Source organism: Euleptes europaea, chromosome 13 (assembly GCF_029931775.1).
Source record: "Euleptes europaea isolate rEulEur1 chromosome 13, rEulEur1.hap1, whole genome shotgun sequence".
Classification (NCBI taxonomy): domain Eukaryota; kingdom Metazoa; phylum Chordata; class Lepidosauria; order Squamata; family Sphaerodactylidae; genus Euleptes; species Euleptes europaea.
In genome coordinates, this window is record NC_079324.1 from 51,451,027 (window position 1) to 51,479,026 (window position 28,000).

General features: G+C 44.1%; 1 protein-coding gene across 1 annotated transcript; it reads left to right on the forward strand.

Annotated features, from left to right (window-relative positions):
* The first annotated feature begins 361 nt into the window (after positions 1 to 361).
* On the forward strand, positions 362 to 27,803 carry UBE2L3 (ubiquitin conjugating enzyme E2 L3). Its single transcript, XM_056859201.1, has 4 exons — positions 362 to 466; positions 16,341 to 16,436; positions 23,832 to 24,018; positions 27,280 to 27,803. The coding sequence occupies exons 1-4, from the start codon at positions 440 to 442 to the stop codon at positions 27,432 to 27,434; spliced, it is 465 nt and encodes a 154-aa protein (XP_056715179.1). The 5' UTR covers positions 362 to 439; the 3' UTR covers positions 27,435 to 27,803.
* The last annotated feature ends 197 nt before the right edge of the window (positions 27,804 to 28,000 follow it).

Genomic DNA, 28,000 nt, shown 5'->3' on the forward strand with positions numbered 1-28,000 from the left:
GCACATCAACCCTGCTATTCCCTGGTGGCCTCCCATCCAAATGCGAACCAGGGCTGACCCGGCTTCGCTTCTGAGGTCTGACGAGATCAGGGCACCCCAGCAGACGGCCTTATTGTTTACAAAGCGATTTGGGGCTAACCCAGAACCTCCTGGTTCCTCCTTCCCCTCGAGCAACTTTCCCCCTGCTCCCCACCCAGGGTGGAGGGCTCTGAAGCCAATCGCATCTCCTTCCTCCCCCACCTCCCACCCCATACCGGGGCCTGCCCCTCCCCGTTACAACCCCTTCCTCCCCTCAGGCGAGGGGACCCCCCCCCGCTGCGCCTTCCCTCCCCCTCCCCCTCCATGTGTGCCAGCTCCAGGAAGCGCGCAGGGACTATGTAGCCGCCTCGCCCGCAGCCGCCGCCGCCATGCATTGTGGGGCAGCGGCAGCAGATCCAAGATGGCGGCCAGCAGGAGGCTGATGAAGGTAACATCCAGGCTTGCAGCCGGGCAGGGCCGGGGGAAGGCGAGGGGAGCGGCCGGGGAGGGCTCTCTCTTTCCTTCGCCTCCGGGGGCTCCCGTTCCTCGCCGGCAGCCGGTTCCTCGCCGCCGGCTCGGGGCAGCGGGGCCGCTTCCGCTCGGCGCTTGGGGGGCCGCCCCGCCGGCGCCTGAGGGAAAGAGGCAGCGCCTAGGCCGCGGCGGCGGAGGGTGGTCTTCCTCCCGGCCGGTCTCCCGACGAGGTCGCCGGGCTGAGGTTTGGGGGCCTTGGGAAGGCCCGGAGCCGGCCCTAGGAGGCGCGAGGGAGGGAGTCAAGCCGCCCGGTCGCCTTTCGCCAAAAAGGGGTTCCCGCGGTGACTAAGCAAAGGTGGACCGGGGGTGGCCGCCGCCGGAGCCTCTTGCCCGCCCCCCCCCCGGGGTTGTGTGCGCGTTTGAGCGAGGGAGGGCGGTTTGGGATCGACCCGTTCGCTTGGAAGGCCGCGAGGAAGAGGGCAAGGTGTCAGTACCCCTGGCCCACGGTGGATGGGCGGAGTGTTTGGGTGGGTGGCGGCTTCCTTAACCCACAGAAAGTGCAGGAAACAGCCCTTGGGGGACCGAAAATTGAATGGGGGGCAAGAGGGAGATCTCCCTCTCCTGGGGCCCGATCGCATTTCGGAATTGAGTCTTTTAGCGTGACTGCTTTTCCCTTTAAAACGTGGTGGTTGGAATACCGAAAGTGGGCTCAAAAGTCGATTCAGGTGGGGTGGATTGAAATGTGTATATTGTACTCACACTTTCTCTAAACCTCTCTAAATAGGAAGCAATAAACGTGTTTTTTTTTTAAAAAAAACTTTATCATAATAATAATTATGCAAGGAGTAGGTTTACTGAAACACATTCACAGCATGTCACCTTTCTCAAATGATAGATCCAGGAAGTGCTGAACACTCTCAAAGGTGCACAGTTCACATGCTGTAAAGTTCCCTCCCCCTTACCTATCAACAGCAAAAGCTGCTGGTGTAATTGACTTCAGTTTCTGTCTATCTGTAAAACTACTGAGTTTTGTTTCTTGGGCCAATCTGTATGGGTAGTGCTGCTCAAGTAGAGCTTTTAAAACTATTACAATATAACTAGTGCATTATGCCAGCATTATTAATAAAGCTGCCGTGTATAGTAGTAGTAGTTGATATTTATATCACAGTTTGAATGTTGTTTTATACTCATTATTGTTGCAGCCCATACAATAGCCCTAGTAGGCAGGTTAGTATTGTGTCCATATTACAGATGCAGTTGTGATGGTTTGAAGTTGAGACAACACGTCTTGCGCAGGGCTGCCTAGTGAGCTTGTGTCAGAGGTGAGATTTGAATTAGGAACTTCTAGATTATTCTCCTAGCCTCTGTGCTATACCAGCTCATAAATGAATCAGTAACAACCTTTACATGAACTAAAAAAGTGTCCTGATTAATTAGAAAACAGGTTGTTTACAAAAAATAATAATTATGAATACTGGCACAACTGTTGGTGGCAAGTGCCATCTTAGAAGATGCATTCCCCCCCTTCTCTGTCACACTGGTGAGAATGCCTGTTTTAGGATGCATGCTATGATACATGCTTATATCATCTAAAAAGTGCGCTTTTTTGCTTCAGAACAGTTGATTAGTTGTTTTTACAAATGAGCAAAAATATTCCACTGAAACTTGTATAGTTATCAGCTGCAGTCAGGAGACAGCTACAATCAGGAGACTGCCCTCATTATAAACCTAAGGTGTGCATTATTTCAAATCTTACGTAAGATTATCTTGCCATAGTCAGCAAGTTTGTGGATGTTTCAATAATGGTGTTATTTTATATTGATTCTGCTTAAGTGAAGTCTGCTGCCAAATGACCTGAGAGTTTCTTGCTGAAGACTCCGTGGTTCTTCCCCTTATTGGTTTGCTGAGTAATCTGTGGTTCTTCCCCTTATTGCACAGTCAATTTTAGGTTTTGAATTAATTTAAATTGGGGTGGAATCCTATTGCAAGAAAATTTATTCTCCTGATATGTCAGATTTTTAAAAAATTAATTTTTAAATTAAAAATTTGGGTTCTTAATTCTTTTATTTTGGCCACCAGTTGTGGTGCTGATATGCTAAAGTGGTAGCTCTGCTGCTCTGGGTATGGAGCAATTGTTTTTCATTAAATAGAAAGTGCAGGTAGATGGGTTGGATCACAAAAAGCCATGCAATATCCTTTATTAGGATCCATCAAAATATCACAAAAAATGATGTGAGCTTTCTGGTTCTCCATAACTCTTCTGGTTGGCCCTAATAAAAGATAAAGGTATCTTATGCCTTTATTTTAGAAGAGTGAGGTTTAAGTCCAGTAGCTCCTTTAAAGACTGTTCAGATTTCCAGGGTATAAGCTTTTGAGAGTCAAAAGCGCTCTTCATCAGATACCTGACAAAGGGAGCTTGACTCTTGAAAGCTTACACCCTGGATATCTTGTCACCCTTTAGGGTGCTACTGGACTCAAATCTTGCTCTTCTACCTCAGACCAACCTGACCACCCGCCTGAAACTATCTTCTTTGGTTTTTGGATTTTTCATTAACTGAAACCGGCTACTGTTCTTAAGCCTCATTCACTGATGGTGCCCGAAATGTTGAAAGTGCTTTTCCTGAGGACTGTCACAGTAGTGTTTATGTACTGTTATGTTTGCACTACCAAGTATTTCAGCCCAGAAAGTCACAGAAAATTACATAATAAATAGTAAATGAACTGTTTGGAGAATCACAGGATAGCTTCTGCAGCTCTCCGGGTTATGGTTCCATTGCTACAAGTGCAGGCTCTCACTAATATTGGTAACTTCAGGAGGTTGCCTGTCACATGATATTCAAAATGCTGCCACAGCATGTGTGTGTTAATCTTCCCTCACCACCCATGTACATCTGTTTGTTATTGCAGTGGAGGTGGTGTGACCGTCATTTGCTTTCTGGAGTGAATCAGGAAAAAGCACCACTCTGTTGAAAAGGAAAGTGAAACGTACATCTCTTTTATCCTGATAGCTCATAATAGCTGTAGTATTCTTCCCCAGAGTCTGGTGTAATTAGCAGTTTGATCATATCTGCTATTCATGGTGCAAATGAAAAATGCAGTTTTAACCTGTCTTTTAATCTGTACCTCTGTTATTGTTTTGCTGCCTGTTAATTGCTCATTGGCGCTTAAGACTCAAACATGTCTCACTTTGACATTCATTGGCTTGTACAGGAGTTTCATGTAGTACTCAGCCGCAGATCCTGAAGTTGGTATCCGCTATAGACGTGCTTCATCCAAACAGTACTTCTGTTACCTTGACTAGATTGTATATAAGCTTACCGTTTTGGGGTGGATATAAAGGTTATGACTAAAAGAGCCTTCTTTTAATAAGAAAAATGCTTCACTGCATGAATAGCTACTATCCCTTGACATTGGCTTCACCGACATAAGCATATAGTTCTAGATACAAATTAGGATACTAAAGTAGAGAATGTACAGAATCTGAGAGGGAAATCACATCTCACATGCACACTGCAAAGCCAATGGTTAGAGTGTTGGACTAGAATCGTGGAGACCCAGGTTCGAATTTCCACTTTAGCTAGGTGGCCTCTTTTGCCTGGTTACTTTCAGCCTCACCTAGTTTACAGGGTTGTTGTGAGGATAAAATAGAGGAAAGGAGACCAATGAAAGCTATTCTTAGTCCCCAGTGGAGAGAAATGCAGGGTATTAATGAAATAAGTATTAAAATTTTATTTATTTATCTCTCACCTATTACATGGCAAATTTTAAAGTGTACCCTTTTACGGTGCTTTTATATAAATAGCCTTTTCTAGTAATTCAGTAGTCGTAATGCTGCAAATCTTCTTAAATACTCCTTAAGTGCTGGGAATTTGAAGTAGTTAGAATTAGTTATTAGTAAAGCAGAGATTCTCAAATCTTGTCATAGTAAGCGTCTCTGTGTCAAAGTATAAGACTCTAAAAGAATGTAAAAAATGTTGAAATTGAATGTTGGCCTTTCTTCTATGAGGGTTTTATCCTAGGATGAGGTTTTTGGTGCAGTAAAATGTGCATCTGTCACCCATTGGCTGCAAACAATGTGCACAATTTCCTTCAGGATCCTAATTACATTAAGAGTTGTTTCATTTTCTTAGTTAGGAATGAAACTATATTTTATATCTAGGAAATTGCTGCCATGATCATCATTCCACCCCAGATAGGCAGTAAGTTCACCCCCGGCTGTTGCAAGTGCTGTGTGTCATGTGCACCTGTTGGATGATGCCTTTGGTACGATTGGTGACAACAGACACAACTGTTCACCCACACGCCTGTGCACTTCGGGAGATTTTTTCCCTTGATGTTTATTTTTCTTAAATGCTTTTGTCACTGAGCATTCCCACGCTGTATCACTCCAGTGTAGGAGTGCTCACCTTGCCTTTTTTTAAAAAATGCCAAACAAGGCTACTGCGCCTACCCACTCTCTGCAAGTGATGATGTGCCATTTGGTAAAGATTTTGTGTTGATGTTGTGTGTTTCTCATAGCTGATATTGCTGTTTGGGAAAGTAATGCCAACTTTTCCAATGCAGCTTAGGCAACCATTTTCCCTTTACTTTCTAAGCGTTCCTGTGTTTTATTTAGCTCTCCGATGTGCGTCCCCACCCCACCTATAGAGTACAAATGATTGCTTTAAAAGGGGGTGGTTGGGTGGACTAAACACAGGTTTTCCACAAATAAATTACATTTGCTGTTGCTTCCAAATGTGTGCAAGCAAGACTATTGTAGAGGAAGCTGATGTGTATTTGGAGGTCACCATCTTGACTGTCTGGTTGAGCGTTAATTCTCCTACATTACATAGAATACTTTGTATATAATGTCTCCTTCCAGTGTAGTGTAGTGGTTTAGAGCAGTGGACTCTAATCTGGAGAACTGGGTTTGATTCCACACTTCTCCACATGAGCGGCGGTTTCCCCACTCCTTCACATGAAGCCTGCTGGGTGACCTTGGGTTAGTCACAGTTCTCTCTGAACTCTGTCAGCCCCACCTACCTCACAAGGTGTCTGTTGTGGGGAGAGGAAGGCAAGGCAATTGTAAGCCAGTTTGAGTCTCCTTAAAATGGTAGAGAAAATTGGGGTATAAAAACCAACTTCTTCTTTGTATTCTTGGGTGTGTCTGGAAATCTGGGCCTCAACACAGTGTAATGTGTCATGTCTGCATCATACAAGCTGAAATTGCCCAAACATATTGGCAGCAAAGCATGGAGTCAGTTGCAGGCTGCCTGTCATCAAGGCAGTAGCTTTTTTCTCTCCTGCTCCAGTGCTGGAGAACAGCTCCAGCACAGGAAATTTTTGAAGAATGAAGGAAGTCTGCAGAATAGAGTAGGGCCTACACTGGCCTGCTGTGGCTCATCTTAACAGCAACCAGAGCTGTGATGGTGGCATGTTCTAGCAAGAACAAATAATGTTTTGGGGGAAATGGGGCTCAGTTAGCTTGCTCTGGTGCTTGTTGCTTTGCCAGGTGGGAAAAGAAACACTGACTCTCACAGAATTGTATACCAGAGGACTTTTTTTGCCATCAAGTCACAGCTGGTTTATGGCAACCCGTAAGACTAGCGAACTTATTGTGCTGGTCAGCAGCTCATAGAATTGTGTCACTGAGATGTCTGCTTCGTGGCATGGGGCTAGTTCAGGCATGTGGCATTCCACCATACGAGCACCTATGAAGTATGTGGGGGGCCAGTGGGTTTGTGTGGAGGTGCTGCTTGTACATGGTTCCTCTAAACATAAACATCCCAGTTTCTCAACAAAGCCACCATTTCAGAATTACAGCATGTATATGTAAACTACCTGTGATGAGGCTGCTAGTTCACACAAAGAGCTCCTCATGTGGCGTGTATTCACAACATCCCTGAACCAGTCCATAGAATTCTCTTTTCCTTTTCTATGCTCCCCCCAGTCACTGTAGGGGCAAGATGTTAATCTCAATGGCAATGAAATAATGAAATTACGTTTGGTGAAAGAACATCGAATTGTATGAAGGCGTCTGTGTTATATGAAACCTTGCATACTACCAGGAACAATTAATCCAATAAAGGATACTCTGCAATGTGTGCAACACATCATTTTGGAATTAAAATTTGGTATTAATGTGGCACCAGCTCCTTTGGTACTTTAGTAGTCACTTTCCTCCCAAAGTGATATGATTTAATCAGGATTTTGTGAGCACTATTTTTTTAATTTCTTCAATGTGCGTGTGTAAAGTTCCGTCCAGTCGCAGCCGACTTATGGCGACCCCTTTTGGGGGTTTTCATGGCAATGGACTAACAGAGGTGGTTTGCCAGTGCCTTCCCTCTGCATAACAACCCTGGTATTCCTTGGTGGTCTCCCATCCAAGTACTAACCAGGGCCGACCCTGCTTAACTTCTGAGGTCTGACAAGATTGGGCTGGCTAGGCCATCCAGATCATTTCTTCAGGTCACAGCTATATTTGAAATGTTAAAGCAGCTTGTCTTTGAATTTCTGAGATCCAGCGTGGTGTGGTTAAGAGCAGTGGTTTGGAACAGTGGATTCTGATCTGTAGAAATGGGTTTGATTCCCCACTCCTCCACATGAGCAGCCGAGGCTAATCTGGTGAACTGGAATTGTTTCCCCCACTCCTACACACAAAGCCAGCTGGGTGACCTTGGGCAAGTCACACACTCTCAGCCCCAACCACCTCACAGGGTGTCTGCTGTGGGAAGGGAAGGTGATTGTAAGCCGGTTTGAGTCTCCCTTAAGTGGTAGAGAAAGTCGGCATATAAAAGCCAACTCTTCTTCTTTCTGTCCAAAAGTAATGCATAGAACTAGAAAACAGAAAGCAAACCAGGTTTCTTTGCTGTATCCTTGAACTGCATCATCAAACATTTACTCAACAACTAAGCCTTTTGCATAGCTCCAGCCACACCCATGTTACTAACATTAATGGTATGCATTTGTATTCCTACCATTGTAAATAGTGTGTTGACTCACTGGTGAGATTTCTCTGCTTTTGCCTAGTAATTCTACCAAGGTCACTCAAGCCTGTTTGGTTCGTGTGTATTTGTTTCTGTTTCTGGGTTGCTGAGTTTAGACTGGGTGGCTGTGCCGTCTTCCCCACAGCTCTGCCCAAGTTCACTCTGGAACAGAGGAGCACATTTGGCTAGAAAGTAATGAGATTAATACTTACTAGAATGACTGTCTCCTATATTAAGAACACAACGAAAGATGGCAAGTTATAAAGGCTTGCTCCTGAAGCCTCAAACTTTACAAAATTGACAGTTCTGTTGTTGAATACTCTCTTTGGAAGTAAATTCTAGCCAATGTGTGTAGAACTGGGGGATAAATAGAGGCTTCATATGCAAACAGTTGCTCTTGAACTTCAGGTGTTCAAAAATCAAAGCAGAGCATGGCTCATGTGAAACAATCTTAGGGATGAATGTCTAGTTTGTTTTTCCTGTTCATTTGAAACAGATAATACATTTGCTTTAGCCCAGCCATCATATTGTCGATGTGCTATTTTTAAATTTGTACATCAGCATGAATTAACATTCAAATGTATGTAAAGTGGGGTGGGTGTATCTATGTGTTTATCTCCCATTTGGAACACACATAATCACCAACATGCAAAGGGTGTGTGGCAGAATTAATAAATGTTCTAAATGCTTGTCACAATGCTGGCTGTTATTATATGTATAGTTATTAACTTCAGAATTGGAAGTGAAAATGCTGGGGGGGGGGTTTCCTCTCACAGATAAAATAGATGACAGGACATTTTCCTAACCTCTTCAGCTTCTCCATTTAGCAAAAAGTTGATGAGTTCTTAACTCTCCTTTTTTGGCCAGTATTCCTGGCTCACTTTTCCATCTAGGAGTAGCAAAACCTGACCTGCAACAATGTGCGGCTTCCAGTCATTTTCATGTGTTGCAGCGGGCCTACTTTTCCTTTTCCCAGGAAAAATGTGCCTTGTGGTTGTAGCGCAAAAGTTGAGAATGTGATTGTACTCAAGGTTGAGAAACAAGAAAGCCAAAGAGGATCTTAGTGTAAGTACGTTTAAGATAATCTGCAAACATCTGAAGTATACCATTCATTTGGTGGGTGGAGATTCATAATTTGCTGAATGTGCTTCCTGAAAAGGAAATGACGGACAAAGTGCAGAGTGAAAGATGCATGGCTGATGTGAATAATTGAGGTTGAAAGGTTTTCCTGGTAAAGATGGCTAGCAAGCGTATGCCAGTTTTTACTCTCTCAATGTTATCACCCAAGTATGTTGAACTGCTGTTTTGCCTTACATGAAAAAAATCACAAATGACAAGCCATGTTCCAATGTTCACATCCATAGTTACCTCCTGGCAACCTTCTGGTACATGATACATTTGCCATGTGATCTTTCCTGAAGAACAAGTTGCACATTCTGAAGTAGAGCCAGCAATTGAGACCATAGTCGGCATTGTGGGAATGGTTAAGCAGGGATGAAAATACCTCAGGAGTTGCTCATTAAAATAGGCAATCGGTTTAAGGCAGGCAAAAGGATTTGCTTCCTTACCTAATGTGGAGTTAAGCTGTGGAACTCATTTCCACATGATTTTGTGTTTTTAACATACACTGATTTAGAATAGACAAGAATTACCCAAATAAATGGCAGGCAGGTCTATTGGTCTTAGTAGACACTCGTGCAAGTTATGGATAGGTTGTACTTCAGAATACTGGGTAATGGAATTAATGACTGAGGTAGATTGCAGACACTACCATTGTGTCCTTCTGCACATTTCTGTGAAGTTTGTTGTATTAGTTATGTGTTGTCAAGTTGCTTCTGATTTATAGCCACCCTATGAATTGATGGCCCTGACCTGGATGGCCTAGGCTAGCCTGATCTCGTCAGATATCAGAAACAAAGCAGGGTTTGCCCTGGTTAGTACTTGGATGGGAGGAATATCAGGGTCGCTACACAGAGGAAGGCAATGGCAAACCACCTCTGTTAGTCCCTTGCCTTGAATACCCTTCTGGGTCACCATAAGTCAGCAACTGCTTGATGGCACTTTACAAACACATGAATTAATGACCTCCAAAACATCCTATCACTTGACAGCCTTGCTCAAGTCTTGCAAACTGAAGGCTGTGGCTTCCTTACTTGAGAGATGATCTTAGCAGACAAAATATTGATCTAGATCAGTGGTCCCCAAACTTTACCAGCCACCACCCCCTTGGTTCCACAAACTCCACCCCAGTGCCCCCTATCCTATAATAAGCATTATTCAAAATAGGGGTTTGCATGACTCACTAAAGAAGATAATAATAAAATTTCAAAACAGTAACAATTAATTGCACATCTATTCAAAATCATATTAAAACCTTTTAGATGAAATTTATTCAACAAAACTGATAACTTGATCCAGTGGTACCAGCTCTTCAAAATCTGGGGGTGGGGGTGGGGAATTCTGATAGTTTCCACCAAATTTACCAGCATGGTGCCATAGCTTAATCTATTGTAAATTAGTGAACAACACAGTTGAAGGGGCCCACCTCTAGCACCCCCTGCTGCCCCCTTGCCTATTAGTGCCCCCCTAGGTAATACCACCACCCCGGGGTGGTACTGCCCACTTTGGGAACCACTGATCTAGATGGACCATTGGTCTGACCCAGCACAGACATTCTTGTGTATAGGTAGAACACATTTATAAAGTTCACGTAGTTTTCCTGGAGGAAGTGGTGGACACCTCTGTTTCGTAATAAAATCTCTATTGAAAGTGCAGAGCAGGAAGGCCTCTGATCACTTATATTTTACTTGTGTGTGGTAGGACTCCTCCATAGACATGACCGGTGTCAGCTTGATGTATAGGCTTTTGCTTACACTGAAATTATAAGTCAGGGGCATCAAACTGAAATAGGGTAAAGAGAGCAGCAGGTGGCCCGGAAGTTGCACACACAATATTCCATTGGGGGGGGAATCGCCAGTTTGGGTGGGGAAAGAAGCCAGCGATAGCACGAGTGGTTAACTTCTAAAAATAGCCTGTCTAATTCTGCTGTGCCTTCCATCTCCTGTATCTACAGCATCTGACCCACTTTCCCATATGCCACTCCTTGCCTTCCAAAATTTTATCTAATGGTAAAATGACTATCCTCTTGTCTTGACAGCTTAAATGTCCTTGTCAGCCAAGTCTCATTCTCCACTGGCAACAGACTATGGCAATCCAGGCCTCACTCTTCTCATTTGGATGAAACACTGGCAAATTCTAAATCTGTGCTGCTAATCTAAATGGGATAGTGAAAAGGCTGATGTATACAATAGTTGGTAGTGGTCAGTTCATCCCCCCCCCCCATAAAGGTGTTGCTACCTAGTGTGAGCCCTGACCTGGATGGCCCAGGCTAGCCTGATCTCATCAGCTCTCAGAAGCTAAGCAAGGTCAGCCCTGGTTAGTATTTGGATGGGAGACCACCAAAGAATACCAGGGTTGCTGTGCAGAGGAAGGCACTGGCAAACCACCTCTGTTAGTCTCTTGCCATGAAAACCCCCAAAAGGGGTTGCCATAAGTCGGCTGCGACTTGATGGCACTTTACACACACACACACACACACACACACACCTAGTGTGAAGGCAATTCTGTAGTTTGTGTGGAACATCAGTACGAGTCCTGGGGGGCAAGTAAAGCCCAATGAAGGTATGTTAACAAAAGACTGGTTGTGTGAGGTGTATCAGCTGCTCCCAGGCAGGCAGAACTGCTAATGAGACTTCCATTAGCAATTTTTCAATGTGAACCTGAACTTAATCAAAGAAAAAACAACCTGTTATACATTCCCAGTTCAGCACTGAGTGAGCTTTTGGTATTCGTTCGAGAATGACTGAGACCGTATATTGGCACTTAAAGGCCTCTTGGGCTGCTTTTTGTATTACCTTCTAAAGCAGGGGTGTCGAGCTCATTTGTTGCGAGAGCCAGATATGACATAAATGTCAGCCACTCCATGCTGTAGTGGGCTCGCCGGCCTAGATCAGGACTGAGGGGAGTGGCTGGCCCGCGGGCCGGATGTTTGACACCCCTGTTCTAAGGCCTTGTAATTGTCTTGAGTCAGGCTGATTATCTGTGCTAGCCTGTTTACTGCCTAGGCAAGGACTTCATTACATATCATGGCAGTGCCTCAGACTAGACTCTGTGCATGTAGACACTGTTGAGGTGTGTGTGTGAGATGATACAGCATCATTCTAAGTACATAATGTTGAATTTTATTTCCTTTATGTTATAGAAGTAGTATATTGGATTACATATACAGAAATGCTCACATGCGTTAGCTTTTTCTGATCACCAGGAAGTCCTTTAAGTTAATTTTGATTTGGAATTGCTCGTTGGTTTATTATGATCATGATTATGGTTTATGAGTAGGTACTGTATAGCTACAGAAGTGATTAGGCTTCTAAGCAAAAGAAGGATTCGACAGAAACTCAAAGCATTTCAAAGGTTTGCATTTCTGTGGCTACTGTCTATCCATTTGCTTGAGCGTATTTGCATTTATTTATGGAGTCTAGGTCCATCGGCTACAAGCCATGGTGACTAAAGAGAACTTCCATGTTCAGAGGCAGAAAACTCTGGATTCTAGTACTAGGAGGCAGCATTGGTGGAAGACCATCCATTGCCTCTATGCCCTGTTGTTGGCCCTCCATAGTATGCAGGGTAGCCACTGTGTGAGAAAGGATGATGGACTAGTGGTCTGATCCAGCAGGGTTCTTCTTATGAGATTAATCAGCTATTTAAAGCGTGCCACCCCAGACTTTTTTACTGTATTTGATTGCACATTCTAGCTGATCAATTGGCATTTTGTACATAACCTTACATTAAGCCATACAACGGATTTCCAGTGGTGTGCCTTTTCACTGTGCTCTTCACTGATGATGCAGCGAAAGACATATGAAAAACTATTTTATTATCGGTTGAATACACTGTGACAGCAGACATCAGTGGGAAGACCAGACTGACAGGGTATTTTTAGTACTAACCTCTAATCTTGTATCGGCCAGTGACTGCTGTGGTCTAATTAAGTTAGGTCTTCCTGTAAAAGAGTTCTCATACTGTGAAATGGGAATTGTTAGAGCAGGGATGCCTGTCGCCAGAAGGAGAGAGATTCTTAATGGTACAGGTGCAACTGGAAAGCAAGGGGAGCTGTGTCTGCTACTGCTTGCATATATTGTCAGTGCTTGGGTTGGGAGGGCAGGAGGGTCAGTGGAGAAAAGCAGTGTTTTTGCATTGTTTCTCTCGGACTGGTCTGCCAGAGAACTTAATGCTCAAGGCCCACTTAGTCATCATATTATTGACGATCAGGCCTCTTGGTATGGGAAGGGTGAACGCTCCCAGGTGAAGCCTGGGGAAGATGTGGCGTGATGAATCTCTCAGTGCTGTTAGTGCCATTTGTTCTGATAAGTTTGGGTAATATCTTTTATACTGCATGTCCATGATGCAGGTTTTTAAGAAGAGGTTAGATGGCCATCTGTCAGCAATGCTGATTCTGTGACCTTAGGCAGATGATGAGAGGGAAGGCACTTGGCCATCTTCTGGTCACTGGGGGTGTGGGGGAGGGGTATTTGTGAATTTCCTGCATTGTGCAGGGGGTTGGACTAGATGACCCTGGTGGTCCCTTCCAACTCTATAATTCTATTATTCTAAATGGAGGGCTAGGTTTCCTCCCACCCCATGCATGCCATCCCAAAAAAGAGGGGGTCATTTTACATTCACATACAAGTTGCAGTTTTGTCTGATAATTTTTTTAAAAAACTTGTGTATAACTTAGTGGGCAGGGTGTTGTCTTACATTCATGGTCATCTTCCTTTCAAGTAGATACAGTATTTTTGTTTGGCGGCTCTGGAGCCTGTGAAAAACTCATCTTTTTGCATAGGGCTTTTGTACTTGTTTTATTGTTGTTTTAGTTGGGTGTTGGGTGTGGTATAGTTCTGTTGTTGTTTTCTTTGCCTGGCATTGGTTGAATTAATAGTTTCTGATAATTGAGAATCATTGTGCTGAAAGACAGGCTGTGCGTGTGATATAAAGCAACAGGGTGTGTTTGCATGTTGTTTTCCTTAGTAATGGCCTAGCTACTGATGTCAGGAAGTGTTGGGGATTTCCTCTGCTCCCTTTTCTCCTGTGCTAGCCAGGCTTGCCACAACTAGAAAGAGTTCTGAGTGCCCCAACAACACTTCTTTTGGGAGGACTCAGTGGAAGGATGTGATCTCCTCCAGGCTCTAATTATAATCCTGATAGTGCCAGCAAGAGATTTCTGTCTGGATCAGATGGCAATCCAGTACACATGTTCAGTTCAGCTCTAAATAGTTCAGGATACAACAACAAATGAATGCTTTCCTCAGAAGCATTTAATTATCTGACCATTTGTCAGGGGGTAGAAGGGAAGCCTCGTGACGCAGAGTGGTAATCTGCAGTACTGGAGTCAAAGCTCTACTCACGACCTGAGTTCGATCCCAACAGAAGTCGGTTTCAGGTGGTCGGCTCAAGGCTGACTCAGCCTTCCATCCTTCTGAAGTCGGTAAAATGAGTACCCAGTTTGCTGGGGGTAAAGTGTAGATGACTGGGGAAGGGAATGGCAAACCATCCTGTAAATAAAGTCTGTCTAGTAAATGGCGTGAAGTGATGACACCCCATGGGTCAGTAATGACCTTGTGCTTGCACAGGGAACTGCCTTTACCGTTCTAGAAAGGAAGAAGCATATAAGCCCAGGTATCAACCTCTTCTCCTCCACCTCCGAACTTATTTACATCACAGCATCTTATAATTTGCTGTTGTGTATAACCAAGCCATTGAGTCCATGGCTGCTTTCTGTGTAAAAGAGAACTATAGGAAAAGGTACATTGTGCATTGCTTGTGTCATAATCATGTATTTTTATTATTGTGGACTTCCTATTGGACCTAGAATCATAGAGTTGGAAGGGACCACCAGGGTCATCTAGTCCAACCTCCTGCACAATGCAGGATTTTCACAACTACCTCTCCCACACACACCCAGTGACCCCCTACTCTGTGCCCAGAAGATGGCCAAGATGCCCTCCCTCACATGAACTGCCTATGGTTATAGCATAAGGACCTAGGTACTAGAAGGTCACCAGAGAAGCAAAGATCCAGGAGATGCCACGAGTATTATTCACTGAGCCTGTATGGATGAATTTTTATGTCTAGCTGTACTGGGCAGTATGTTCAGTTTGAAATCATGAACATTTATAACTGCCAGCCCAGCTACATGGATGTTGGCTTGCCATCTCCGGAAAACACTGTTTGCCTAGCAGTGAGAAACTCTTGCTTCTGAGAAGTTCTGGACACTTATAGCCTTATCCTGTGTGGAAATAAATTCTGTTTTGTTCAATTAGACTTCCCGCTAGGTGTGCACACAATCATAGCCCCAGCCTTCAAGTAAGTGATCTTGCTTCATATCCCCACATAAGTAGGGAGAGCTGAGGAGAAATCTGCCTCTAAGCAGATACAACTCCGTAGGGCAAAAGGTTGCGCAACCAGAAGTTTTGGGTTATGTTCCTGGGTGGTATAACATTTGCAAACCAGTGTTCTGTTTTGTTATAGCAACCAGTTAGTATGTTTGCTTGTTTGGGAGATACTTGCATTTCATAATGAGAAGCTTGATGTAAATAGATGATTAAATCGATCTCTTCGTTTCTGCATGATTTTAAAGCTTGATTTAAATCGTTCTACCCCATTCATTTGGTGGCAAACTTCTATAGATCTCAGCCTCACATTTGCATTATGGGGATGGTAACCCTGACCTGACTTAGATGGTTGCTGTAGTGATTTGCTGAGGTAATGTTCATTGTGTACTCGATAGTGCTATATAAATGCCAAAGGCACCATCCAGCCAGACTGAAGCACTTTCTAGTCCCATCTCTACATAAATCTCTCTGACAAATCAATAGGACTTGAAAGTGTTTAACTTTGGGGGTGACCTGTTGTTATTATCGTTTTGCATCCTGCAGAAAAGAGTGTAAGAGAAATGTAAAGAAAATCGATTCGAGCGTTTGTGTGCATGATAGTCAAGTGTTCAGGGTAGCTAGGAAACTCAAGCGAAAGATGAACGTACTGCGTTTGGTCATGCACTAGTAATATCCAGATTGGATTACTGTGGTGTGCTCTTCAGGGTGCTGCCTTTGGAACAGCGGTTGGTTCAGATGGATAGATTATTGACTGGAGGTCACCAGACAGAGCACATAATTCTAATATCGTTCTAATGGCGCTGACTACTTTTTTTCAGCCCCAGTTCAAAGGGCTGGTTTTGCATTTAATGCTCTAAATGGTCTGGGCTGTCATATGGACTGTTTCCATCCATATGTTATAAGGATCACCTCCATCAGTATGACTTGACATGTCAGGCCAATACCTGGGGTCTGCAGTGTGTCCCTTCACCATTAGAAATTCAAGATGAAGTGATAGGGCTTTTTCTGCAGTGGCACTGCACTTGTTAAAGACTTCCTGGGGAAACTTGCTTGCCTTCCTCCCTGCTCATCCTTCAACAGAGAGTGAAAGGTTGGCCTTTTCAGAAGGCTTCTGCATCTTCTTTGGGCAATGTTAATGATTGTCCCTTCTCCCATGAGTGAAAATGTTGCTGTATACATTTTGTTGTTATTCACTTTAATTGGTGGCTGACTTTTTATATTGTTTCCAACCTGCTGTCAGAAGATTGAATGGGAAAAAACAGGATACAAATGTTCTAACCATGTACAAAAGTTGTATTTTTAGCAACTGACTCACTCCTTTATTCAATATGAAAAGAAGAATTCAGATGGACACTTGAGATTTCCTGTGAACCGTAGCAAACAGTTTTGCCGGCTGTTCTTGCTAACCTGGCCTTCCGCTTTGTTTGATTTACAGGAGCTTGAAGAAATCCGCAAATGTGGAATGAAGAACTTCCGTAATATCCAAGTTGACGAAGCTAACTTATTGACTTGGCAAGGGCTTATTGTTCCTGTGAGTATGGAAGCGGCTTCTTAAGAATTTCAAAACACAGGTCATCTGTACATGGTGATGAATTTGCTAGAGAATTGTTCAAGACTTGTAGACTATCAGTTACAACACCAGTTGGGCTAATGAATAGGTATTGCTAGCATAAAACAGTGCTGTGGCACTATATGTGGAAAGAAACCTGACCCGATGAGTTAGTTCAACTGAGAAAATGGTGTTGTAAATAAATAATGTGGGATTGTTTCTAGCACCCTCTGGAGACTCCATCATTTATTACCTCTTCAGGTATTAACGTTTCCCCCCGCCCTTCTTCCAGGGAACAAAAGGAGGCTTATGTAGTGGTCTCTTCTCTCCCCCTCCTTCTTTTTATCCTTATCACAACTCTGTCAGAGAAGCTACACTGAGAGTGACTAGCCCAAAGTCAACCAGAAAACTTCATGACCATGAGGGAATTCGAGTCCTGATCCTACTCTAACGCTAACCACTACACTGGCTTTTGGCAGATGAACGCATCAAAGCAAGGTTGTGTTTTCCTGGACAAGCAGTGTATATAAACATACACTAAAGGATGGTTGAGGTGTTTTCCTAAAATAGTTTTTATGAGCAAGGCACTAAAGACAGGGGTCAATTGGTACATAATGTAGTTCAGAGGTCCCCAACATGGTGTCTGTGGGTACCATGTCACCTGCCAACACCTGATGTTCATAAGAGGAGTATGCAGTGGAATCAGAGTTTTTAAAAAACATATATATATGCAGACTGCTTTACAAGATTGATACTGGCACGCGCACACTGTATGAGAGACCAATACAGCCCAGGGTAGAAAAACTTATAGGTATTCTACCTAGAGGGATCTCTACTTCGAAATTGTTCATACATCTTATACACCTGCCTGGGCTGGAATAAAGATATCTATCTATATATGGTCAAACATTTGTTTAATACTTGTGTGTGCATTATATGAGTTTTTATTTGACCACTGATGAAGGTCTGTAGGCCGAAAACTGTATGGTCTGTGTGGTTTAGGTCTATCAACCTTATGAGTTGCCGTTGTGCCTTGTTTTATAATTTTTAATATTTTAACCGAGAATATTTTTATTTTAAGTGCCTTAAAATAAAAATAAAATAAAAATATTTTTCTATTTTATAATTTTACCTTTTACACCCAACCTTGGGTACCCAGCTTTTGGTTTTTTAGGTTAAGTTTCTTTCCCCCTTTTTTTATTCAACTGCCTTATACTGAATCAGACCCTTGGTCCATCCAAGTCAGTAATATCTACTTTGACCAGCAGCAGCTCTTCACGGTCTCAGGCAGAGGTCTTTCACATCATCTACTTGCCTAGTCCCTTTAATTGGAGATGCCGGGGGTTGAACCTGGGAACTTCTGCATGCCAAGCAGATGCTCTACCACTGAGCCACAGCCCCTCCCCTGCAAGGGTTGCAGCCAAGCGCGCAACCAGGTTATTCTTGCATGGATGCAGATCAGGGCAGCAGCATGTTGGTGGCATTCTCAAGAATGGTGCCTTTGTGCGAGTGACATCTGGCCGCAAGCACAGCAGCAGCCCCGAGGGTCCTCACAAGGGCTGCCACAAGAGCTGAGTGGGCCAAAGGGGTTCCCACCTCCGTGCCAGAGCAGCTGCTTTCCTTACTTGGAGCTGTTGAGGGAACGTGGAAGGGATGCAGTTGCAGAAAGAGCAAAACAGATATCCAAGTCTTTCAAGCCTAACCTTGTCAGTGGGTATGGGCAGACTCACTGGCAGGAGTTCTGTAGAATGATCTGCCCACCTCATTCTCATCACAGAATTCTGGAGAGGTGGTTTTTAAAATGGGGTGTCTCAGGAAACAACCTCTCCTACAGGAAACCTCCCCTTCTTCCCTAGGGAGGCCCAGGTCAGGGCACCATTGCTTGTGAATGCCCCTCTAAAGCAGCCCCCTTTCAGCTACTGTCTTCCTCAGGAGGCCCACTAAGTCCCAATGTTTATATCGTTTTGGAGAAAGTTGAAAATAGGCTTGTTTTGACTGGCCTTTTAGTTGAAACTGTGGTTTTGAGTTTTAGCCCCATCCTGCTTGGTACTTCCTGTTAAGATTATAATGGTTCTAAATGCATTTCCTCTTGGGGTGTTATTTGAACCCCTTTTGAGTAACAGGTAAAAAGCAGTATTTACAAATAAAAGTTAAATGCCAGAGTTGTTCTTGTGTTTAGGCTTTCCAGAAGCCTTTAGGTGCTGGTGCTTGCTAATGTCATTGGTTGAGGCCAAGGTCTAAAGGCTCACCATGATAGAGCTCAGTTCCGGACATGAACAGAACCCTCAGTTTGACACCAGTGAGTTGCCTTAGAGGACACAACCTTCACCTAACTCAGAACTTGTCTCTAGGGCCCTTCATCATGAGTGGAAAACTGTTCTGTAATGTTATGGATTTTTCCCAAAATATTTTTTTTGGGGGGGGGGATGGGGCTACTTCAGTCCACTGGTCTTGGCTGCAGTCCCAACAGGTACGTCAAATTTGGACTTGGGGGAGGTAGAATGGGTCTCTTGGACAGGAGTTGCCTTTGATGATCAAGCATGGCGTCTCTCTCTGGCACTGGGGGTATCTTTGGCCACAGAGGACCACAGTTCAGTAGCAGAGCCCACAGTTCAGTAGCAGAGCCCAAGGGGTCCCACATTCACTGGCATTTACACTACAGAAAAATGGATCTTTTGGTAGCAGGATTCAGGGAGAGCCTTTACTTGACCTTGGCAGTTGCTTTCCAATCGGTAGATAGTACTCAATTAGTTGGGAATTTCCAAGGGTATAGAGGATTGGCCGAATGCAGTGAGCTTGTACACCATCCTTTCTTTCATTTCTGAGTTGTGGTAACTATGGTTGGCTGTGTTGTCAGAATCAGGAGAACTGTTTAGAGCTAACTTCCAAACCATGGTTTGGGAAACTCCTGGTAACTTGAGTTGCTCAAACTGAAATGCCTGGACAAACTCTGCTTTAGGGGATTTAAATATTTGTGTATTGCTTAAATGCTATTTAAAGAGGAGGAATAAGCAGCTCGCCCTGACCTTGATGGTCCAGGCTAGCCCAATCTCATCAGATCTCAAGCTAAGCAGGGTTGGCTGTTGTTAATACTTAGATGAGAAGCTATCAAAGATGTCCAGGGTTGCTCTGCAGCGGGGAGGCACTGGCAAACCACCACTGTTACCTTTTGTCTTGAAAACTCCTTGAGGGGTTGCCGTAAGTTGGCTGCTGCAATTTGATGGCACTTTCCACCACCACCAGTAAGCATCTCAGTTCAGTAATGACGGTGTTTTGATGAGGTAGGTAGGTTAGGTGGGGTATATCGAACCGGGTTGTTAACGTAATAGGATGCCAACTTTTGAGTTGCATAGAAATCTTCATTAGTCAGATGAATCATGTCACGAGTGCTTGAGCAATTTGATCAAGTGCTGCAGCATGAGTCCAATAACCAATTTCTGGCCACGAAATTTATCTGTTCTGTGTTGTGACATGTTGCTAAGGATACTTGAAGATACTTGATATCAATCTGCTTTGTTCTTGGGGCTTCCTTTTGTCAGAAGACAAAATGTAGCACCCAAAGAGGTATGCGTCACGATGTGCTGTATTGCACTTGTAATTCTGTACTTGGCTTGAATGCTAAATAGGCATATTCCTATGCACAGTGGGGAGTGGGGAAGGGAGGGACTAAGTTACCGATAGCCATCTAGCCTAATTGCCCTGATTTCTTGTAGTAACCACGGTTTTATCTTGAAGACTTTGAACTTTACAACAGAAGTTGTGCCAACAGATCTGTCGGCAGGAGAGGTATTGGAGCCTGTATCGTGACTGATTATGGCTTCCTTTCCTGTCTCCCTTAGAAACTCCTTGATTCATAAATCTTGAGCGGCATACCGTATATACTCGCGTATAAGCAGAGTTTTTCAGCCCAAAAAAAGGTCTGAAAAAGCCAAACTCTGCTTATACGCGGATCAATACGGTAGAGGGGGGAGGGGGAACTTACCGCCACCCTTGCCGCCGCGCCCGCGCGGCTTCCTCCGGCCGGCAACGGCCTTCCTGGGCCGGCAGGAGGCCCCTGCAGGCCGGGCCGCCGCCGCACCTGCGCGGCTTCCTCCGGCCGGCAACGGCCTTCCTGGGCCGGCAGGAGGCCCTGCCGGGCTGCCGCACCCGCGCGGCTTCCTCCGGCCGGCAGCGGCCTGGAGGGGCCTCCTGCTGGCGCAGGAAGGCCGCGCCGCTGCCGCCGCCATCTATTCGCCACCTCTCCCGGTGAGTAGGGGGTTCAGGGGCTCTTCCCCCTCCCCCCCCTTGGATGGCACTGGGGTCAGGGTGGGTTGGGAGGGCCCGGGAGGCCGGCGGGAGGGCGACCTGGGTCAGGGGCCCTGCGCTCTAAAATGGCGGCCGGAATTTTTTATTGACCCTCGGCTTATACGCAGGTCAATAAGAAATTCCCTTTTCTGGCCTCAAATTTGGGGGGTCGGCTTATACCCGAGTATATACGGTAATTCTAAATCTGTTGTTTAAGGGATATAAGGACTGAGATAATTTTTGCCACTGCCAATGTAACCTTAGGATCACTGTCACTAAATAAATAGGGTATTAACTCAGACACAGAGGTACTAGTCCAGTCTGTTAGGAGAGGAATAACGTGATCTTAGATCCTCAAAAACTATACTCCAGGAGCATGTGTGCTGGAGAATCAATAGAACCAGAAGAATACAGGCAGGTCCTTGATTAAGGGTTCCAGCACTCACACATCTCAGAAAGCCAATGTGGCATAGCAGGTAGAGTGTTGGACGAAGATTTGGGAGACCCAGGTTCAAATCCTCGCTCAGTCACAAAGCTCACTAGTCTCATTGTCTTTCCCATCCTAATCCTACTTCACACGTTTGTTATGGGGAAAAAATGGGGGAAGAGTGAACCTGTAGAACAGGCTGAGCTCTTGGGAAGAAGGGTGGGATTAAAATGTAGGAACTAGATAGAACGCTGTCAGTTCCTTTAGTATGAGCAAGGATTTTTGCCGTCAAGTCACATATGACTTATGGCAACCCCAGGTGGGATTTTCAAGGCCAGAGATGTTCGGAGGTGGTTTGCCATTGCCTGCCTCCGCCTCACGCCCCTGGTATTCCTTGGTGGTCTCCCATCCAAATACTTGCCAGGGTTGACCCTGCTTAGCGATCAGGCTAGCCTGGGCTATCCAGTTCAGGGCAATATGAGCAAGTAACTGTGTTAGATGGTTGTTCAAAGTTAAGAGGCTTCCCTGAAGTCTCCATTGTAGGAATCTCATCTCTTGCATTGTTGGACCTGCTTTTATGAGCAAAGCGCTTTTGCGATTGGTGAAATTTGTGGTTAGTTTCCTCAAATATGGCGGGGGAGGGAAGCCAGGAGGGCCGTTTGCGATGCTTTCTTGTAAATAGCCTCCTGTTTGCTTTTTCCTGGTGGCAAAACCTGTTTATCTTTCAGTTTTGTAAAGAAAATGTTCCCGTCACATCCCCGAGCCATTTTGTTGCTCTGTCCCGAGCTCTTTTCCAGTTCTCAGTCCCCTTTGAGGTGGAACAGTATAGGTTAATGAAGCTAAGGGCATACAAGAGTCAAATCCAGAGAGGATCTTTTAAGGGCACCAGACAAGAGTTTTCATACACTCTGTTTTTCTTGACCTTTTTCCTCTTTGAGCATCTCCTCACCCCCTTGCTTCCATGTCACGTAATGTTTTTGAAAGGGCTTCTGGTTGGGGAGTGAGTAGCTTATTCGGGACATGTAAGCGCCAAGCTGCCTTGGGTGCGTGGAATTCGTTGCATGGTTCTTTGGCTCCTAGCCAGTTGACTTACATGCATAAAGACATGTTCTGCATAGTTTTTTAATCCTTTCTCTAATGATTTCAAATGGTGTCTGCTTTTGGATGCTGGCAGTCACTGTTTCCATGGATTCATCTGTTCCTTTGTTCTTAGGGGTTTTTCTTATGTTAATATGCTCTTGCGTGCATGTTTGATTTATGGTATTTACGTTATGCAAACCAAAAAGAAGTAAATGTAAGGTTTGAAGCTCTTTACCTAGTGAAAATGACAGTTGAATTTCGGTCATTCGAGGCCCAGTGCGTCTCATACTAAGCCTCCTGCTTCTTCTCTAATGCTTTGACTTCCCAAAAGGTTTTGTGGAGACACGGGAAGAGTCTGAGATGGGGGTGGGTGGACGAGAAAGAGTTTATAATGTTGAGTGGCAAATGGTTTGGAACCATGGACCATGGGGTTTGGAACAATGGACAGTGGTAGTTGTGTGAGGAAAACTGTGCATGTAATGTAAAACTGTTATGTAGGAGTTTGCTGTATCTGTTTGAATTGTCTTTGAATGAAGGGTGCTTGCAGTAGTAGCCAGGAATGTGAATCTGAAAGTGGGGCAAGTGTGACAGAATGGAGGGACAAGAGAGTTCTCCAATTACACACTTTGGCATGCCTTGGACTGAAAGAGGAACTTTCTCAATGGCTTGGCATTCCTGCGATGATCCCTCCTTCCTCCCCAATATTTTAACTGTCGTTTTTTAATCTTTTGTTCTTATTTTAAGCTCTGGTTTTAATGATGTATTCGTGCCTTGGTTTTAAGGGCTTTTAAGAAGAGATTGTAATTGGCATGTTTTAATTTGTTAGCTGCCTAGGTGGCCCTTTGAAGGGCAGAAAGGCAGGGTAGAAATCTTGTTAATAAGTAAATATCCACACTTGCAGAATGCCGGTTGTATTCAGTAGTAAATAGCACCATTTTTTTCTTGATCAAATCTGAGCTCCTTATGATGCCATTCAACTTTACAAAAGAACAATAAGGAAAGCGTCCTGTTGAGCTATGCCCCGTGACCATCTCATAGTAGTTCTGTTAACCAGTTGTTGTAGGAGAGATGTTTATTCGGATAAGCCACAGAGTGTATAATAGCAGCATAAGGCACCCCCTCCAGGTTCGGGTCGCCAGTTCATTCTGCAAGTGCTTCCCAATGCAGTCCTAATAGAGTATACTCCTCCTTATCGGGCACTTGTTATCTTTGCTGCAAATCATACAAGTTACCCTTTTAGCACATAATTTTAAAACTATAAGCCGGTAAAAATTATTAGCTCTTTACAGAGAGAATGTGTTTATTACAGGAATGTTCACAGTTCTGAATTACATGTTCCATAGATCAATGTTTCCCAACTTGTGGTTTGTGAAGCCTGTGGAAGTGGGACCCAGGTTTTTGCCATTTTTATTGATTTGTACATGGTCTGTTGATGTTGTTGTTTTAAGTGGGTCACAATACCAAGAAAACTTGGAGCTGTGGATCCCCACCCCCGAAAGGCTGGGAACTACTGCCATAGATAATCCCTCCAAATTTTACTTTTCTCAATATTGTGCAGTTCTTACCATCTCACCTTCTCTTTGCAGGACAATCCACCGTATGATAAGGGTGCGTTCAGAATCGAAATCAACTTTCCAGCAGAGTATCCATTCAAACCTCCTAAGATTACATTTAAAACAAAGATCTATCACCCTAACATCGATGAAAAGGGTCAGGTTTGTCTGCCAGTAATTAGTGCTGAAAACTGGAAGCCAGCCACCAAAACTGATCAAGGTAAGACTTGCAGTGGATAACCACACTTCGTTCCACTAAGTTGAATGTTAGCGAGAATTAAAGAGGATTAAATGCCTTGAGGCCTTGACCTGGATGGCCCAGGCTAGCCTGATCTCGTCAGAAGCTAAGCAGGGTCAGCCCTGGTTAGTACTTGAGTGGGAGACCACCAAGGAATACCAGGTTTGCTATGCAGGGGAAGTACCAGGTTCGATATGCATAGCCAATACCAGGTTCACTATGCATATTGAACCTGCAAACCACCTCTGTTAGTTCCTTGCCTTGAAAACCCTCCTCGGTTGCCAAAAGTCAGCTATGACTGGACAGCACTTTACACACACACAAATGCCTGAGATTGCACGTGTTGTGTGTACTGATCCATGTTGATCTTTATAAATGGGATAACAAGAATGAGAGGCAGGAAATGCAAAAATATATGATTCGCCTCCTCCTTAAATGAGGACTGCTTTGAGAAAAGTCTGTTGGAAAATATAATCGACAGTGTTCTGCCATTCTCCAAGCAGCTATATTTTTGCCGGCTTTCTAAGCAGGGCCAATCATTGAGTGTGTTTGGGGGTGGGGGGGGTATACTTTACTAGGGTTCCAGGAGATTGCAAGCCTATTGCCATGATGTGACTTATTTATCATATTATAGAAACAAATTTTTTTTCTCTTATGACTCAGAAGGTTGTTTTAAGGAATGGGAACTTGTGCATGCAGGGACCTGTTACAAGTTTATATGAAGTCCAGAGAAACTGTTGAGGCAGTTCATGCACTATATAATATAATTTAACAGATTGATCTACTCACACTGCAGTCCTAAACAGCATTGCACACCCTTCTAAGTCCGCTGAAGCCAGTGTGTTTAGAAGAGTGTAACTGTTTTTTTAGGATTCCACTGTAATTGCAGCTGTCAGCCCTGATTCTTAGTAATTGAACATAATTGTGCATCCTCAGTAAATTTCACTGGGTAAAAAAAAATCTTGATAATATTCATTTCCATGTGCTTGGTGTTAATGTGCAATAAAGAAAAGCGTCATTTTTCCTCAGGGCTCTACACTAGAAGTTTGCACAGCCTTTTAAAAGAGAAAAATACACAACTATCCTAATGTTAGGTTACTTTCATTATGGGTATCTGACAGTTGAGACAGCCTTTCGTCAGGTTTCGAGTCACCTATCTGATCTCTGGCGGAGTCCTGGATCCGTTGCCAAGGCTCTTTACGCACTTCTGGCAGCACTTGGGTGCGTCACGATCACTGATTCAGCATGTTGCAAACAGATAAGGAGATAAATCTCGATAGCAGTTTTGAGCAGAAAGTGACCGCTGCGTGTAGCTGTTTCTCCTGGCTTCCTTTTCAGTTCCTTCTCTTCATACGATGTCATTTAATAGCGTATGAATAGCACTGTTGGCACCAAAGCCAACCAGCAGTATAGCCAAGGGCGTAGCTGTCTTGCGGCAATATTGCAAGAGCTTGCGATCAAATGTCTGCACCAGCCCCCTCATGGCTTGCGCAGCTTTTTCAGCGCTAAGAAACCCTTTTAGCAGATTGTAAGAGCCTCCATTTGTACTTGGATTCTTTGCTTCAGCGCATTAGAAACTTCTTGTGCCCATCTTTTTCTGCAGGTTTCTCAGGCTGGGAAGCAACAAGCGTTCCGGCAGGATGGTCTTTTAAGTTAGATAAAGCAACTAGCTCTATGTTTAAAAAGGTTTCAGTGATAGCTATGAATTGAATTAATTGGCTCATAGGTTTCGCAAGCTTTTGCTCTGCGCAGAACCTGTTGGCTGGACATGCTGAGGGTTGTTGGGCTGAAGTAGAAGGAAGCAAAAGGACAACATGTTGTGCTTCGTTCAGTATATCGGCAGAAGCCCTAGCCAGATAACCAGAGGCTATCTAGGAGTCTGTTGCAACACAGGTTAAAAGGCCCATGGCAGTTCATTTCAACAGGACTCACGCATTGATTCTCAATTAGTTAGCCTCAATCTTAACAATTTTACATACTCAGAAGCTCCTGTGTGCACACAGAACTCCTCCTCACAAAGGCTTCCCCCACCAATTCTCATGAAGGAGAAAGATCAACATACCTGTTCCTTTAAACATGCGATGTATCCCATGAGTAGCATGTGTAATTGGACCACACACTGATCCCCAAATTGGTGTGATTTGTATGGAGGTAAGCCCCACATCAGGAGAGAAGGCAGCATGGTATAGCCCAGTCTCGGTCGGTACTTGGAAGGGAGACCACCAAGGAAGGCTCTGCAGAGAAGGGCAATGGCAAACCACCTCTGCTTCTCTCTTGCCTTGAAAGCCCCTTGCTGGGGTCACCATAAGTTGGCTGCAGTTTAACAGCACTTCACACACAAACACAAGCCCCACAGCTTAGTGGAACTTATTTATTACATCTGATCCCATCTATGAAGCTTGGCAACCTGTTCCTCCTGTTTATTTACAACACCCCTGTGAGGTAGATCAGACAGAGAGCAGGAAAGCAGGTGGCTTTAGATCACACTGTGAATGTCATAGTGGACCGTGGGTTTTGACCTGAGGTTTCTCTGGTTCAGATCCAGCACTCCTCTCCGGCACCGCAACAGATTTAGGATTGCAGTTTAAATTTTAATTTAATCAGTTCTGTTTATTCCGCATCCAAACGACATTCTCCTCTGCAAACCAAGTCGATCTTGATAAGAGCTGCTTCAGAGGCCCTACTGTAGGTGCCCCCACCTTTAGAAATTGGGAACTTTCCGTGGGGGTGCCTTGTTCTGTAACACTCTCCCCATGCAAGATTAAACAGAAGCTCAGTGGCATGTTAAAGATTAACAGAATGCATTCCAGCAGAAGCTTTTGTAAGCTTACGCATATGCATCGGAAGAGGTGAGCTCTGACTTGCATACACTTGTGCTAGAATAAGGTGCCCCTGGACTCCTGTTTCATTTTGCTGCAAGAGGCTAATAGGCTATCCAACTGGACTATCAGACAAGATTTGTAAGGGTGCCAGCGTGTCCTCTGTGGGCACTCAGTCAGCATATTTTAAAAAGTGAATGGAATGCTTGCTTCTGAGTCGTGTTCTTTATTTGGTTTTGTCTTGCAATGTCTTTGGCAGCTTATAAAGCAGACCAAAAAAAGCGCATATAACTTAAAATAAATACATATGGGTTAGATTTTATTTGCATAGAAACAACAAACCCCAAAGCGTTAATGATTGCGTTGTAAGGAATGCTTATTTTCCCCCCCTCCCCTCTAACAGCTTCTGTGCTTCTTTTGACAGTAATCCAGTCCCTCATCGCACTGGTGAACGATCCTCAGCCCGAGCACCCACTTCGGGCTGACCTAGCCGAAGAATACTCTAAGGACCGTAAAAAATTCTGTAAGAACGCTGAAGAGTTTACAAAGAAATATGGTGAAAAGCGACCAGTGGACTAAACTCTGGCACAGTTGATGTCAGCAGTGTGTGATAGAAGATCTGGAGCAGTGCATTTCAGACACCCCACAAAGCAGGACTCTCTGGAAAATTGACAAGTGCCACCTTTCGGTGTTAACTTGTGGCTGTTACTAACTTTCTACAGTTTCTTAATCAAAAGTGGTCTAGGCAACCTCTAAAGAAAGGATTAAAAATTTAAGATGTTCTAGTTCTGCTTTCTTTGTTTAAAATCACTGCTTCAATATACTTTAAAGGATGCCGTTTCTTTTTTTTTTCTTGTCAGAATTTATGAAAAATACCTTAGACTTATAATCTGCCCTTAAAAGTTCAGAAGGTTGTGGCTGTTATTTCTTATTTTCCCCTTGCAATTCCTTTTTTATCACATTTTTCTCCCTTCCCCACCCCCCAAAAAAGAGAAAACACCCATCACATTGATGTCTTAGCAAAATTATATTGTTGTCCTGGCAAAAAAGAAGAAAAGTTGAATGTTTGGCAGTGAGCTTCTTTTATTTCCCTCTCTTAAATGTTGCTCTGCGCTTCATAAAACTTGATCCCAAGTTTCTCTTAA

Excerpts from the sequence above, each read along its gene's own strand:
- UBE2L3 (XM_056859201.1), top strand. The coding sequence starts at position 440 with ATGGCGGCCAGCAGGAGGCTGATGAAG. Across the intron at positions 467-16,340 it reads CCAGCAGGAGGCTGATGAAG|GAGCTTGAAGAAATCCGCAA; the intron begins GTAACATCCAGG and ends TTTGATTTACAG. Across the intron at positions 16,437-23,831 it reads GGCAAGGGCTTATTGTTCCT|GACAATCCACCGTATGATAA; the intron begins GTGAGTATGGAA and ends TTCTCTTTGCAG.